This window comes from Fukomys damarensis, unplaced genomic scaffold (assembly GCF_012274545.1).
Source record: "Fukomys damarensis isolate Sample0158 unplaced genomic scaffold, DMR_v1.0_HiC HiC_scaffold_7, whole genome shotgun sequence".
Taxonomy (NCBI): Eukaryota; Metazoa; Chordata; class Mammalia; order Rodentia; family Bathyergidae; genus Fukomys; species Fukomys damarensis.
In genome coordinates, this window is record NW_022900919.1 from 42,797,607 (window position 1) to 42,813,111 (window position 15,505).

At 35.6% G+C, this 15,505-nt stretch overlaps 1 protein-coding gene across 5 annotated transcripts in view; it reads right to left on the reverse strand.

The window, feature by feature from the left end:
- The window catches only part of Ptpra (protein tyrosine phosphatase receptor type A), a 133,885-nt gene that overhangs the window by 51,780 nt on the left and 66,600 nt on the right, over window positions 1–15,505 (reverse strand). For 2 of the 5 annotated variants that reach the window (XM_010611013.3, XM_010611014.3), the window contains exons 3-4: window positions 15,114–15,458; window positions 7,811–7,837 (exon numbers count right to left, since the gene is read on the reverse strand). In XM_010611013.3, the coding sequence (XP_010609315.1) occupies window positions 7,811–7,837; window positions 15,114–15,458 (372 nt within the window). The remainder of the gene's footprint in view (window positions 1–7,810; window positions 7,838–15,113; window positions 15,459–15,505) is intronic. The other 3 variants (XM_019205555.2, XM_033761220.1, XM_019205557.2) reach the window with 3 other exon arrangements.

Genomic DNA, 15,505 nt, shown 5'->3' on the forward strand with positions numbered 1-15,505 from the left:
TTTTTTTTTTTTTTTTTTTTTTTTGTTTTGGTACCAGGGATTGAACTTGGAACCCTGCACTTGAGAGGCAGGCAGTTGAACCACTGAGCTAAATCCCCCAGCCCTGTATCACTTCCTTATTGTTATAACCCTAACCTTTTAGAGCTTTCAAAGATACAAACAGCCAGCTATGGCATGCATGCCATGGGTTCACCATCACTGCCTTAGGTAGACACCATTATTAAATCTATTTTACAGCTAAGGAAACTAAGCAAGGAAATTAAATAATTTACTCATGATTGTACAACTGCAAATCAAAAGCAGGAGAACAAAACCACACTACTATATAGATTCTTCATAAATTATAAGACCAAGAACACTTTAACTCTTCTAAGCTTTCAGGCTACAACTCTCCTCCATCATAAAATTCAGATTTTTTACCTCAACATCTATTTATACCCATTACATCCATTTTCCCCTAATTTTAATTTTTTAGTAATTTTTCTGCTGTACATTATAATTTTCATGGGGAGTTGGTACATGTACGTAATATATCTGTTATCATCTCCTTCCCCTCTTCTTACTCCTCTCTCCTAGCTCTTGGGCCTTCCCCTTTTGGGAAAAAAATCTTCCTATTTTCTGTTATTTACCTTTTATTTTGCTCTTTATATTTTGGATTTCTCATATATGAGAAACTATGAGTTATTTAAGCTTCCGTGTCTGATTAATTCCACTTAACATTATGGTCTCAAGGTGCATCCATTTTCCTACAGATGACTCAAGTTTATTCTTCTTTATGGTAAAGTAGTATGCTACTATACCTAAATATCAAACTTTCTTTATCCATTCATCTGTTGAAGGTCCTATAGGCTTTTAAGATTTAGCTATTATGAATTGTGCTGCTATAAACATGGGTATGCATGGATCACTGTACAGTAATATAGTATCTTTAATTCTTTTGGGAAGATACCTAGAAAGGAAATACCTGGGATCAAATGAAATTTCTATTTTTAGTTTTTTGAGGAATCTTCATACTAATTTCCATAATGGTTATAGTAGCTTACAACAACAATGTAGAAAGGCTATTTTTTTCCCCAGAGCCTCACCAGCATTTGTTATTATTTGACTTTTTTTGGTACTGGAGATCCAACTTGGGACCTTGCACTTGCGAGGCAGGTGTGGTATCCTTGAGATAAACCTCTGGCCCAATTGTTTGATTTCTAAATGATGGCCATTCTACCTGAAGATGGAATCTCAGTGTTATTTTAATTTGCATATCTCTAATGGGCAGAGATGTTGAACATTTTTTCATGTATTACTCATTTATACTTCTGAGAAGTATCTATTCATTTCAGTTGCTCACTTTTAAACCAGGTCTTTTATTTTGGAGGGTCTAATTTTTTATGTGGTCTGGATATTGGTCCCCTGAGGAATAGTTGGAAAAAATTTTTCCAATTCTATAGGTTGTCTCTTTACTCCATTGGTTGTTTCCTTTGCTGTGCAGAAGCTTTTAAATTTGAAACTATCCCACTTGTTGATTCTTGATGTTATATTTTGGACAATTGAGGTTCTATTCAGAAAGTTCTTGCCTACACCTATTCTTTCAAGAGTTTTATCTATTTTATTTTCCAGTATATTGTTTCTGTTTTAACATTTAGATCTTTGACCTATTTTGCTTTTTAAAAAAATGTTCTCAGTACCGGGGATCATATTTAGGAATTTGTGCTCGCCAGGCAGGCACAGAGCCACTGAGCTACACATCACTGGCCCTATTTTGCTTTTAGTTTAGCACATGGTGAAAGATATGAGTCTAGACTCAATCTTCTTCAAGCAGGTAGCCAGTTTCTACAGCATCATTTGTTAAAGAGGCTATCTTTCCTTCAGCATTAAGTTTTTGGCTCCTTTGTCAAAGATCAGATAGTTGAATGTACCTGGGATTGTTTCTGCATTTTTCTATTCTGTTTTTGTACTTGATCTTAGCTAAAAGGCTGAGAAGCAATACACACATCTGTTTTTGTACCAGTACCATGCTGTTTTTATCAATGTAGCTTTGTAGTATAACCTGAGGCTAGGATTGTGATGCCTTTTGCTTTGCTCTTGTTGCCCAGGAATGGTTTTGCTATTGAGTCTCTCCTGGTTTCTTATGAATTTTAGGATTATTTTCTCTAGTTCTGCAAGGAATGCTACTGGTATTTTGATTGGATTTTCTTAAGTCTGTTCGTCAGTTTTGAAAATATGGCCATTTTGACAATAATGGTTCTACCTATCCAGAAATGAGATATCTTTCAATTTTATGATATCCTCTTTTATCTCCTTTTTAGAGTACTGTAGTTTTTGTTGTAGAGGTCTTTCATTTTCATGATTAGGTTAATTCCTATTTAATTTTTCTTGATGCTATTGTGAATGATATTGTTTTTTTTTTAAGACAGGGTCTCACTATGTAGTTCAGCCTGCTCTGGAACTCACTGTGTAGCCCAGGCTGGTCTTGAACTCTCAGTGATCCTCCTGCCTCAGCCTCCTGAGTGCTAGAATTATAGGCATGCACCACTGTGCCCAGCTTGATATCGTATTAAGTTCTTTCATTTATTACTAATGCTGTTCAGGAACACTATAGATTTTTTTTGGTAGGAATCGAACTCAGGTCCTTGTGCTTGCAAGGTAGGAGGCAGAACCACTGAGCCAAATCCCCAGCCCAACACTATTTTTGTGCAATGATTTTTGCATCCTGCCACACTAGTAAATTTGGTTATTAATTCTGGGAGTTTCTTGGTAGAACTGCTGGGTCTTCTATGTAGAGGATCATTATCATCTACAAAAAAATGATAATTTGATTTCTTCCTTTCCTATACATATCCCATTTCTTTCTCCCTCTTGCATGGTTGCTCTGGCTAATGTTTTGAGTATAATATTAAACAGGAGTAATGATAGTGGACTTCCTTGTCTTGTTCCTGACTTTTGAGGAAAAGCTTTCAGTTTTCCCTCATTTAATATTATGTTGGCAAGTTTGTCATAAATAGATTTTATCAGATTAAGGCTCTTCTACACCTTCTTTGGTATTTTTAAAAAATCATCAATGATAATTGGATTTTTATCAAAAGCTTTTTCTGTGTCCATTCAGATGATCATGTGATTTTTGTCCTTGCTTCTGTTTATGTGATGTATTAGATTTATTGAATTATGTATGTTGAAACATCCTTGCATTTCTAGGATGAAGCCTACTTGATCATGGAGTATGATCTTTTTAGATGATTGCTACATTCTGCTTGCCAGAATCTTGCTGAGTATTTTTGCATCTATATTCATTAAAGAGATTGCTCTAGAATTTTATTTTGGGTTGGGTCCTTGATGTGGTTTTAGAATCAGGGTAAGGCTAGTTTTCAGGAATGATTTTGGTAGTACTCTTTCCCTTTCAATTTCATTAAAGAGCGTAAGCAATATTGGAATTAGATTATCTGAGAAATTCTTGTAGAATTAAGTGGTGAGTTCACTGGGTCTTGGACTTTTGTTAGTTGGTAGGGTTTTTTCCACTGCCTGCTATTGGTTCATTCTGGATTTTTTGTTTCCTTGTTTTTGTTTTTTGAGACAGGGTCTCGCGATGTAGTTCAGACTGGCCTTAACTATCACTATGTTGCCCAGGCTGGCTTTGAACTTGTGGTGCTCCTCCAGCCTCAGCTTTATTCAGGGTTTTTACATCTTCTTGCTTCAGTTATGGTAGTTCATACTTATCTAGGAATCTATCCATTTCTTCTCAATTTTCCAATTTATTGGAATACAAATTTTGAAAGTAGTTAATAATCTTTCAGATTTTGAAGGGGTCCATTGTGATTTCTTCTTTTTCATTTCTAATTGTATTGGTTTGGGTCTTTTCTTGCCTTTTATAGGTAAGCTAAGGTTTTGTCTATTTTACTTATATCAGAGAGCCAGCTCTTTGACTCATTGTTCTTTTTGTCTCAATTTAATTTCTGTTCTGAACTTTATAATTTCTTTCCTTGTACAGTAACTCCCCGATTTGCAAACATTTGAGCTGCAAACTTTCATAGGTGTACTGTTGTTGGCTTATGTATGAATCTAATTTATGAACAATTCTCCGAGAATGAAACTTGTTTGCAAGTTGGGGACTTATTGTACTAGCTTTGGTTTTGGATTATTCTTTCTTTTCTAGGACTTGGGGTGCATCTTAGGTTATTTATTTGGACTTGCTCTGTTTTTCTGATGAGGGCAATCACAGCTATACACTTCCTCTTAGGACTGTTTTCATTATGTCCTATAGGTTCTGGTATGTTGTACCGGCATTACTGTTTGATTTTAGGAACTAATGATTTCATTGATTCCTTTTGCGACTCACTAATTATTCAGGAATGTATTGTCTGATTTTCATATGTTCTCGTAATTTCTGTGGTTTCTTTTGGCATTGATTTCTAGTTTCATTACACTATCATCTGTTAATATGCGTGGGATAATTTTGATTCTTTTGAACTTACTTAAAGCATAATTTATGGTCTAGTATGTGATCTATTTTGAAGAAAGTTCCATATGTTGCCAAGAAGAATGTGTACTGTCTTGTTGTGAGATGGAACACTCTATAGATATTATTACTACGATAATCTAAGAACACCTCTGTTAAGGAGCATATCTAGATGCTCCCAGAAAGCCTCAAATACTGATAGGTGGGGCTTCTGGAAGGTGACTGGGTCATGGGTGTCATGATATTAGATTAGTCAACTAGGTGTGATGTTGGGAGGTGAAGCCTGGTGGGAAGAGGTGAGTCAATGTGGATATGGCTTGGAAGTATTATACATTCCTCCTCTTTCCATGAGTTTTGTTCTGCTTCTTGCCTGCCATGCCATGAGCTCTTTCTCCTTTGCCATGTTGCCCTACCTTGGAGCCAGCTGGCTATGGACTGAAACATCTACAAACTGAGGCAAAATAACCTCTTCTCCCTCCTTTGATTTGTGGGTGTAGGATAATTTGTCCCAGTAATGAGAAAAGTAACTAAGACAAAAATTCTTTAAATAAGAATGTCAATCCCTTTCTAGACTCCAATTCTACCAAAACACTGAAGGAAAAAAGCCAGAGACACAAATCTAGATGATCTGAAATGAGCCCTGTGAAACTTTAAGGAGGTTTATCTGACTGGTTCTAGAATTCTGTAGCTGAAGGACTTCTTTATAAATATTAAGAAGACACAGTATTTTTTTTTTTTTTTTGAGACAGAGACTTACTATGTAGTTCATGCTGGCCCAGAGAAAAGCTCTACCCCTCTTTGATTCCAGTTCAAGAGCTACCTTTTACACTGACTACAGGGCATCTCATTTCCCGCATCTACTCAACACTGCTACTTTCACTGCCTCACAGGTGGTATAGTAAGAAAATACTTCCCCAATAAACCTGAAAAACTTTCTCAGTTTGGTTCTGAGGAATGTCTGTTTTTCCTAGAATCAAACTAAAAACTGAAATGTAAACCTAGCGAAGGTTAAGAATAACTGGAGAGCAGAGTCATTATGGCTGCTGATTACATTCTGAGGAGGTACTTACTGTACTTGGGCCAGATTAGGCCAGACTCAATTTAGCACATTCTTGCATATATATAAATCACCCAAACTAACACTACGAAAAAATGCTTTAAAAAAGAAAAATGGTTTTAAGAAGACAAATATTGTATTGTATTTAAATGATGTATCTAGAAAAGACAAACTCATAGGCAGAAAATAAAATAATAACTGCTACCGGGGGCTGGGAGAAAGAAGGAAATAGGAAATTATTGTTTAATGGGTACAAATTTTCAGTATAAAATGAGGGGGAAAGTTCTGGAGATGGATAATACACATTGTTATAGATATACCTAATGTCACACTGCGTTCTTAAAATGATTAAAATGGTCGATTTTATATTAATATATTTTCTCATAATTTTGTTCTTTGTTTTAGGATGTGTTAGGGATTGAATAGAGGTCTTTGTGCATGTTGGGCAAGCTATTGTTGAACTACATCCCCAAACTTCAAACATTAAAAAAAAAAACTAGTTCTAGAAAAATAATTAAAATGAATTTAAAAATTAATCTACATAAGAAACAACCAACTTCTCAAACTTCAAAAGAAAAGAAGAAAAACTGTCTGCCCCTCTTTCCCATTTTACTTCTTTCTGCTTTGACAATTACAACAAAAGCTATTTCTGTTCAAAAGCAACCTAAAGGCCAGTGTATAAAACTTTATAACCCTAATTCATCTACATTTGACATAATTTGCTTACCAAACCCATTATAATACAAATATATTCAAACAGTTGACTAGTTTCTCAAAAAGCATTTGGCTTTAAAATTACACTGATGAGGATGGGGTGTAGATCAGTGGTAAGAGTGGGTGGTTAACAGGCAAAGGCCCTACGTTCAATTTCCAGCACAAATAAATAAATAAATAAATAAATAAAAATTTACAGCAATACTTCTAAAGATTTGCTCTGATAAAATTGTCATTATTTCATGTGGCTTTAAAAACTTTTGATAATCTGCATTTTCCTGTTCAGTCAAAGGGATTATAGAAAATTATCTTTTGATTTAAAACAGAGATGTGTTAGCTTAGTAAGCTTCCCATATGTTGCAATTAGCAATGATCAAGATAATTTTCTTTTCAATCATAATATTGAAATCATTAAATATTAGCTAGGTAAGATAGGTATAGGTGGGGAAGAAAAAGGCTGAATATTACGAATATATACACTGAGGAGAAGAAAAAGTCATAGATTTTACTTTTAAAGCCTGTTACTTTGACTTTTGAATTTATTATAACACTAGTTAAAAGAGCAGTTTTAGAAAACAAATATAAGTATTGGCAGTCATATAAGTCTACGAAGTTCTATATTTGATAGAGTATGGTAGATGAATCTAAATAGCAAGACATTCCATCAGTCCAGTGTTTGCTTCTTGAGTTTAGGAAGGCAAGAACTAGAAAAGCAAGGGAAATCCGTGCATAGCATAATACCTTACAATTATTCATCAAACATAGTGATGGATGGACAACACATATAAGGTCGGAGCATTTACTTTTCTGACTCACATACTCCCTACTAAATCAGACTTCATAATGTATCATCAACTTGATTATGCAGGGAAAACTGTACATGGCTAAACAATACAATGGCATTGGGAGAGGATGGGGGGAATAACACAAAACTCCAAAACCTGATTTGATAAGCAAAAGATCATGATGGGGAAAAAAAGCCCTACATAGGGTATCAGTTTTCAAACTCAAATGATCACTTTCATAGAATGTTAGGTGATCCTTCTTTCTCTCTCTGTCATGATCTTTGGATGGCAGCTTTCTATTGTCCTCGGCAAAACACACCACTTCTACATGAGAACCCACATACTCTTGCCCTCTGGTGACCAGGTATTTAGAGTCCAGCTTTCACCACGGACAGAGCATATCATGTAGTAGGAAGTTTACATTAGAGCATTGAAAAATCCATAAAGGGTTTTACAGACTAGAAGAAAAACAAGTGGAAATCAGCATGTTTAGAGGTAACTAACTATAGCCTGGAAATCAGAAATTAACTATGGAATATAACCACCAAAAGGTAATATTAACAAGGGAACATGACAAAGAAATATAGTATTTATTTTATTAGTTGTTAAAATACAATGAAGCTATCAGAAATCTGTAGTCTAATTTTAAAACATTCTGAACACTTGTTACTCTTTTCTGTGACATTAATATAGAAACAACAGAAAATAAGACAGCCACAGCATAAGGTTACCACAGACTGAGTAGAGGAAACAGAGATGAATACTGTTCACTATGTAAGAGAGACAACAGATACAAGGTGAACGGCTCACCTCTTCTGTCCTTTGAGTCAGAATTACCTGTGTAATAAGTGAAAAACAGAAACATTCACTCAGGTTAAAGAAAAACATTACTATTTAGTTTCAGATAAAACAAAACAAGCTGTAGGAATATAGATACATGAATAATGTTGGAGGTAGAATGAAGCATCCTCCAACAACTGGGAAACAGGTTGCCCAGATTCACTAAACAATAGTCAGTAGTCTGACCATCAATGTAGCACTGATATTGATAAAAAGTACAGGAATTCAAGGAGAATTACAAATACATGCAATTAGGACTTTATATCTTTTGAACAATTAAAATGCATGAGGGCAAAATTAAGTAAGAATATAAAAGACCTCATTGGTAAGAGGTTATAAAATCTATTTGGTAGATACATATATATATATATATATTTTTTTTTTTCTGACAGAAAACTTTCTTTTCAAAAACATGTGGAATATTCACAAACCCTTATAAATTTCTGATAGTAGAACCTGAAACAGGTTTTTCTTTTTTTCTTTGTACCAGGGATCGAACTCAGGCCCTTGCACTTGCAAGGCAGGTGGTAAAACTACTGAGCCAAATCCCCAGCAACTTCTGATAGCAGAAGTGGTGCAATATTCTTTTATCAAGATGTAATAAAATCAGAGATTGACAAAGTAAGAAAACACTTGAAAATTGAAATAAAAATTTAGAAACATCTAAAATATATCCACGATGAAAACACTTTTGTGGTAGAACCCACCGACTCTTCCCCAATATTTATCTCTGCCTCTTGTCTTTGTTACATACCCTCCTACTTTTTAGCTGAGCACAAAATTATCCAACCAGAGATTCTTTGTGTTGGTGCAGTCAGGTGATAAATTCTGGCAATGGGATGTGAACAAAAGCAATATGGGTAATTAAAAGCAACCTCACTGGGTTGGTAGGGTCACAGTGAAAAAGAGCTTGGTCTCTGATGAAGCAAATCCTCTGCCCACCTCCAGGCAAAGAAAAGCACTTTGGTCTTATTTTAGTCACTGAATTTTTATTCATCTTGTCAAGCAGCTTAGACTGCACTCTAACAATACTGCAGGAATACTTCAGCATTAAATGTTAATTAATTAGAGAGTAAAAACAAACAACAATTCAAGACAAAAGTAGCACAAAATAAATCTAAAGAAGGCAGAATAAAAATAAAAATATCCTCAAAATAAAAAGTGATAGAACTAATAAACAATAGTAGGTTCTTTGGAAGAAAAAAATGAAATAAATATACATCAACCAAAAGAAGGGGATAAAATATATAAAATGAAAAATATTTGTAGTTATGAAGAAAACTGGAACAATTTTAAAAGTTGACTTTTCCTCATATTTATTTTAATAAATTCAAAAATATTAAGGAAAGATATAGTTTTGCTTTATTTTGTAGTATTGGGGATTAAACCTAGGGCCTCTCAAATGACAGGCAAGCACTCTACCACTCAGCTATATCCCTAGCTCTTTTTTAAAGTTTCATTTGAGACAGAATCTCCCTTAGCTGCCCAGACTAGCCTCAAGCTTGTGATCCTCCTGCCTTGGTCTCCTGAATGGGACTAGTGTGGCATGTGTCACATGCCCAGTGAAATGCATAATTTTGAATGTAAACTTTCAAATTATTTTCATGAAGCAAAACAAAACACTGATAACTAAAATTTATCAAAAATAGCACACACCGGCCTAGGGATGTAGCTCAGTGGCACTGTGCCTGCCTGACAGGCACAAGGGTCCTGAGTTTGATCCCTGGTACCAAAAAAAAAAAAAAAAATCACTTGCAAATATCAATGGGAAGATCCTAAATAATCTAGTATCAAACAGATTTCAACAGTTTGCTACAAATATGATAAAACACTACCAAGTAGAGTTGTTTCTGCAAGAAAATAAACACTTTAAAATTTAAAAACCTATTAACATAATCCACCACAGTAACAGAGCAAAAGACAAAAAAAGTCATATAGATATTGCTTGCTTACTGATGCTGAATTGGCAACTGGAAAAATTTACATGACATAAATGTTCTTTAAAACAAGAATAAATTTATGTATCTTGAACATGACCAAATAATATGTATATCTCAACCCAAGAGTTAGTACCATGTGAAAAATCACTGAAAGTGTCTTCCTCAGAGTCAAGTACAACACCAGGCATCTGCTTTGCCACTGTGCCCTTACTTTGCTCTGGAAGTATTTACCAATGCAATTACACAAAAGAAAGAAAAAGTTCTGGGCTGGGGATTTAGCTCAGTGGTGCCACTGTCTGCCTCGTAAGCACAAGGTCCCGAGTTCAAGAAAGAAAAAGTTCTAAAAATCTGGATTATACTTCAAGATGATCTGCTAATTTATAACTACTGAAGAAAATTACTTCAGATACTAAGAGAATTTAAGAAAATGGTTAGTACAAAATACACCTTCAGAAATCAGTCTTCATATCCCCAATGGTAGTACGCTGAAGATATAACAGAGGCAAATATTCCATTTTTACTAGCAAAAACAAGACAAAACAAAACATGAAAAAACTACAAAATGAGCCAGCCATGGTGGTACATGTCTATAATTTCAAGTACTTGGTAGGATAAAGAGCCCAAGGATAGCCTGGACAACTTATGGAGATCCTGTCTCAAAATAAAAAATCAAAAGGGCTAGTGTAGCTCAGTGGTAAAGTGCCCCCAAGGCTCCACCTCCAACACTGGGTGGGTGTGGGGAGGAAAGGGTAGCTATGAATGTCCATAATCCCAGCATTTGGGAAGCTGAGGTAGGAGAGCCTAGGACTGGTTTAAAAAAAAAAAGTAAGAGTGCTTGCCTAGCACATCCAAGGTTATTGGTTTAATCCTCAGTACTAGGGAAAGCAATACAAAAACATATTTGTATATATGGAAAGCTCAAGTCCTGAATTTGAGCCTCTAAACCTCTCAGAGAAGTATACATTAACATACATTGAGATATTGTTTTTTTTAACCTGTCAGGTTTGCACTGATCCAAACTTTTGATAATTTGCTATACTGAAGAATGTGCAGAAAAACAGGCACTCTGACACAATGCTAATAGAGATGTATTTCCTAAAGGAGAGAAATCTGACAATTTCCACAATTTGTAAATGCACACTTAAAACAACGTATCTCAGTAATATTCTCATGTGTCTTTTCTTTTGAGACAGGGTCTTATTTGTAGCCTACACTGACTCTAAAGTCATGATCCGCTTTCCTCAGCTTGCCAACTGCTGGGATTATGGGCATGCATCATACTCAGCTTTATGTGTGTTTGAAATAATAAACTGTACTGCTGAAGTTTTAACTTTTTTTGGGGACAGGGGTACCAGGAATCAAATTCAGGACTTGAGCTTGCCAGGCAGGTGCTACATCATTGAGCTACATCCCTGGCCAAACTGTACTGCTGTAAGAAGACAATGGCAACAACTGGAATGTCTGTTGGTGGGGGGAGACACAACAAAGCAGCTCTTTATTAAAATATAGAACTGTGTTGGCACATGCCTATAGTTCTAGCACTTGGGAAGCTGAGACAGAAGGATTGAGAGTTTGAGGCTCATCTGGGTTACATTGTGAGTTCAACACAACCTGGACTATATATACTGAAACCTTGTCTCAGAAAACCAAACCAAACAGAACAATGGGACGGAGCTGTAGTTCAGTGGTAGAGTATTTAGGTGAGGCCTTGAGTTCAATCCTACACACACACACACACACAAAGTACATATATAGAACAAGTATGATAAACTAATTAAAAACAGCAATATCTAAGGAATGAACATATGCTTTTGCTTTACTTTTATTTTTTTGATACGAAGTTTTGCTATGTTGCCCAGGTTGGTCTTGAACTCATGAGTTCAAGTAATCCACCTTAGCCTCCCTAGTACTAGAACTATGAGCATGTACCACATGTCTGACTTCCTTTACTTCTTTATTTTTCTTTTATCCAGTACTGAGGATGGAACCCAGGGCCTTTTCAGTGAATGTCATTTGTATCCCTTTCTGAGACAGGGTCTTGCTAAGTTGCCACACTGCCCAGGCCAGGCTCAAACTTACAATCCTCTTGCTTCAGCTCTCAGAGCGCAGTGACTACAGGTGTATGCCCCAAGCCTGGTTCTTTGTTTATTTCCAAAAGGAGAAAAAGAGACTCAAAGCAAAAGTCAATAGAAAAGAAACATTAAGAAAATTCAGGATAATGTTAAAGTACCTGAGTATCAGAGGGGTTTTAGAAGAAGACAACAGAGAAAATGGAATAAGTACAGTTTTCAAATACCAGAAAATTTTCAGAATGGAAGGACTAACTCCAAAGAGCCTATGAAATACCCAGAGTAATGAATAAATATAACTGAAAGACACACCTCTGTTCAGGACACCAATGATAGAGAAGATCTTAAAAGCACATTACAAATTAGCAATTAGGATAGCAGAATTCTGCAAGTAATAACCAGGAGTTAGATAAGACAATACTTAAAAAATTCTGTGGAATTGTCAGGCATAGAGGTGCACACCTGTAATTCCAGATACTCAGAAGGCTGAGGCTAGAGGATTCCCAGTTTGAGGCCAGATTGGGCAACAAGTGAGATTTCATCTCAAAACAAAAATAAAAACCTTAAAATTCTATTTACAGCCTTAAAGACACTTTTAAATACATGAAGTGCCAGCAATTTACCTACTATGGGCCTCTTTCTCAAGAAGTCCCTGAAGGATATATTCTACTAAATGATGAAGAACAAGAAGGATAACAACACGGAAGCCCGGAAGAAGCAAGGGGATTTCCACAGTGATAGAGAAGGCAGTCTCAGGCTGCAATCTGTATTGATCCATTCTGTTCAGGAGTCTGAGATCAAGAAGCCTGAACTGGAATAAGACAACAGAGATATCAGGTAGTAGTTTCCTAGGTTAAAAAAAAAACCCAGATTATCTAATAGGCCCAACTTTCTAACTACATCACATCTCTAGAGAATGTAGAAGGAAATGACTAGCAATAATTAAACAGAAAATGAAAAAAAAATCAGGCAAATCTTAAGTCTAGAAAAAAATTCCACAAGAAAAGAAAAAAATCAAATTATAGTTCAGCAATAATATTTCAGTCATAATAAAACATCAAATAATTATTTAAATAAAAATTAGAATATAAGAATACAGGAAGATTGAAGAATTGTTAAGATGGTAGTAATGAGTAGGATGTGGCATTTAAGACTATGAAATCTTCAAGTGCCACAATGGTTTCCTTGTTTTTATTGGTCTTGAGTAAAAGCCACCAGTGACAGGTAGTCTCAGTCTCTTCTTACATGAAATGTGTTAAATGTTCAATAACTGGATTCTTAGCTATGTTAATGTGGACCTAAGTCAATGTCTGGAAAACTAAGTTTCCTACCCGCAGTATGGAAAGACCACAAAAGTGAGAGATATTCCTAATTTACTACTTGCCTTGATAAAGCAAATCATTTAAACTCTATTGACAGTCTTCAATTAAGAATGTATTAAGAGGAATAATTATCCATGGTTACCTGACACAACAGTTAAAGAGAGTAAAGAACAGAACATGGGCTGTGCAATCAACTGGGCCTGAGTGTTAGTCACCCCTTCCAATTTCTCCTTCCCCTTGCACAAGCTATTCTGCCTTTCCTCCCTAAGCAATGGTCATAATCCACAGCAAGAAACACATTTTACACTGTTAAGTACTCATATCCAAGTACTTCTGCATACAGCAAGCAAAAACTTCACAAAGTTATACACGTAACATGAAAAGAACAGAAATGGAATAAGATCAGCCATTAAAGCAAAACAAACACTAATGGCAGTCTATTACACGGATTTCATGAATTCATCATAATCTTCACTCTGAAAAATACTCTATAAATCATAGTTTCATCATTGTAAAACTTTTGTCAATAAAACATACAACTTAATTCATGCGATTAATTCTATAAAGCTGTTACTACTATCTTCTAGGCATTGTTTTATGGTAAAACTATAATTAATATTAAAGCATGAAACAAATATCTGCTGCTTTTGTTTGCAGTTCCTACTTCATCAAGAATTGTGGGATTATTTTATTGATAACTGCCAGAATAATACTGTAATAATAACAGCTAACACTGAAAAAGAATGCTTGACATGTTCTGGCACCACAGTTAGTAATTCACTTCTATTAATTCATTTACTCTTAATTAAATGAGGCTGAGAACTATTATTATCATTCATTCCTATGTCACACATGAAGAAATCAAGGTGCAGAGAGATTAAGTAAACCTGCCTGTGGCCACACACTAGCTTATGGCAGAGTTGGGACTCAAAAAGGTAATATGATTCTGCAGACTGTGCTCTTTTTTCCCTGGTTCTGGTGATTGAACTCAGGACCTTGTGCTTGCAAGGCAGGTGGGCACCACTGAGCTAAATCCCCAGCCCCAGACTGTGCTCTTAATTGCAAATACTGTAGCCTTTATTGTAGGAAAAAAATGAGATTAAAGTAGGCAGGAATAGGGCTGTGAGGTCTAGCTGAAAAATGTCATCTATAGTAACTAAAGGAGATTCAATTCAGCTTTGAATGCCCATCAAGAGCCAGACATGGTTCCACTTAGGGAATCCATTTAACAGGGAAGAAATTAGAGCATAGAGAATGGCATCACAGATGAGGGAACAGTGACTTTGTTTGAAGAGAAATAATAGCTACATGACAACCAGAGAATAATTATTTCCTTTACTCTGCATGGAAGCTCTCTGAAGCACCCCTTAATCTTTTATAGACTCAGGAGCCCAAAGAAGCCCAAAACTTGCCCTGTCCTACCTGCTCTAAGCCTCAGGACTCAGACTCTAATCTTACAGACCACTTCTACTTTAACCTAGTGACTTCAATTCAAGAACAGAGAGTGCCGGGCTAAGGCCCTGTTGGCACTACAACTTAACAGCTACTCTCTCTACACCATCCCTGGAAACTTGTCTCCTGCTTTCTATCTAATCATTATAGGACATCCATTTCCTTCTTCTGCCCATGGTCTCCATGGAACTCTTCAAGGCTAATCCTACTAGTCAGTCTTTGTGCCTCTTCATGTTCAATCTCTTGTACAATCAACTTGTATTATTTCTCTTTTTCTTGTATTTCCAACCTTTTTTATTATCTTTAAACATACTTGTTTCCCCATCTAACCAGGATCTCACCTAACAGAAATATATCCTCTTAACTCTATGCTAATCAAATATTCTTAAAAATTCCTTATATTTAGGTTACATTACTTTGCTTGGGCAACTTTATTCATTTCAAGAAATGTTATAGCTAGAAAATACATTCAAAGAAAGAACAAACCAACCATCTCTGGTACCTGAAGAACTGAAGTTTTTTGGAGTGGTTGCTGAAGTGCTGGAAATCCCTTGCCAGGGTTGTGTTCTGGCATCTGTGGACTGGTTGTCTGGAAGCCACGTTCCATTTGGTGAAATGGTAGTGCCTATATAATTAGTGCTTATTGTTCTGATGGTCCCATTGTCCAAGTATGAATAATTGACAGTGGTTATATAGGTGGGTCCCAGAGTTGAATTTGGGCTGAATGTTGATGCCACAGAAAAAGAAGTTACTGAAGAGGTTGGATTTGAAGTTTTGTTCTCTTCTCTAACTGATTCTGTTGTTGATGCTTTAATTGATCCTAATGAAGGTGAAACTACAAACACCAAAAAAAAAAAAAAAAAAAAAAAAAAAAAAAAAAAA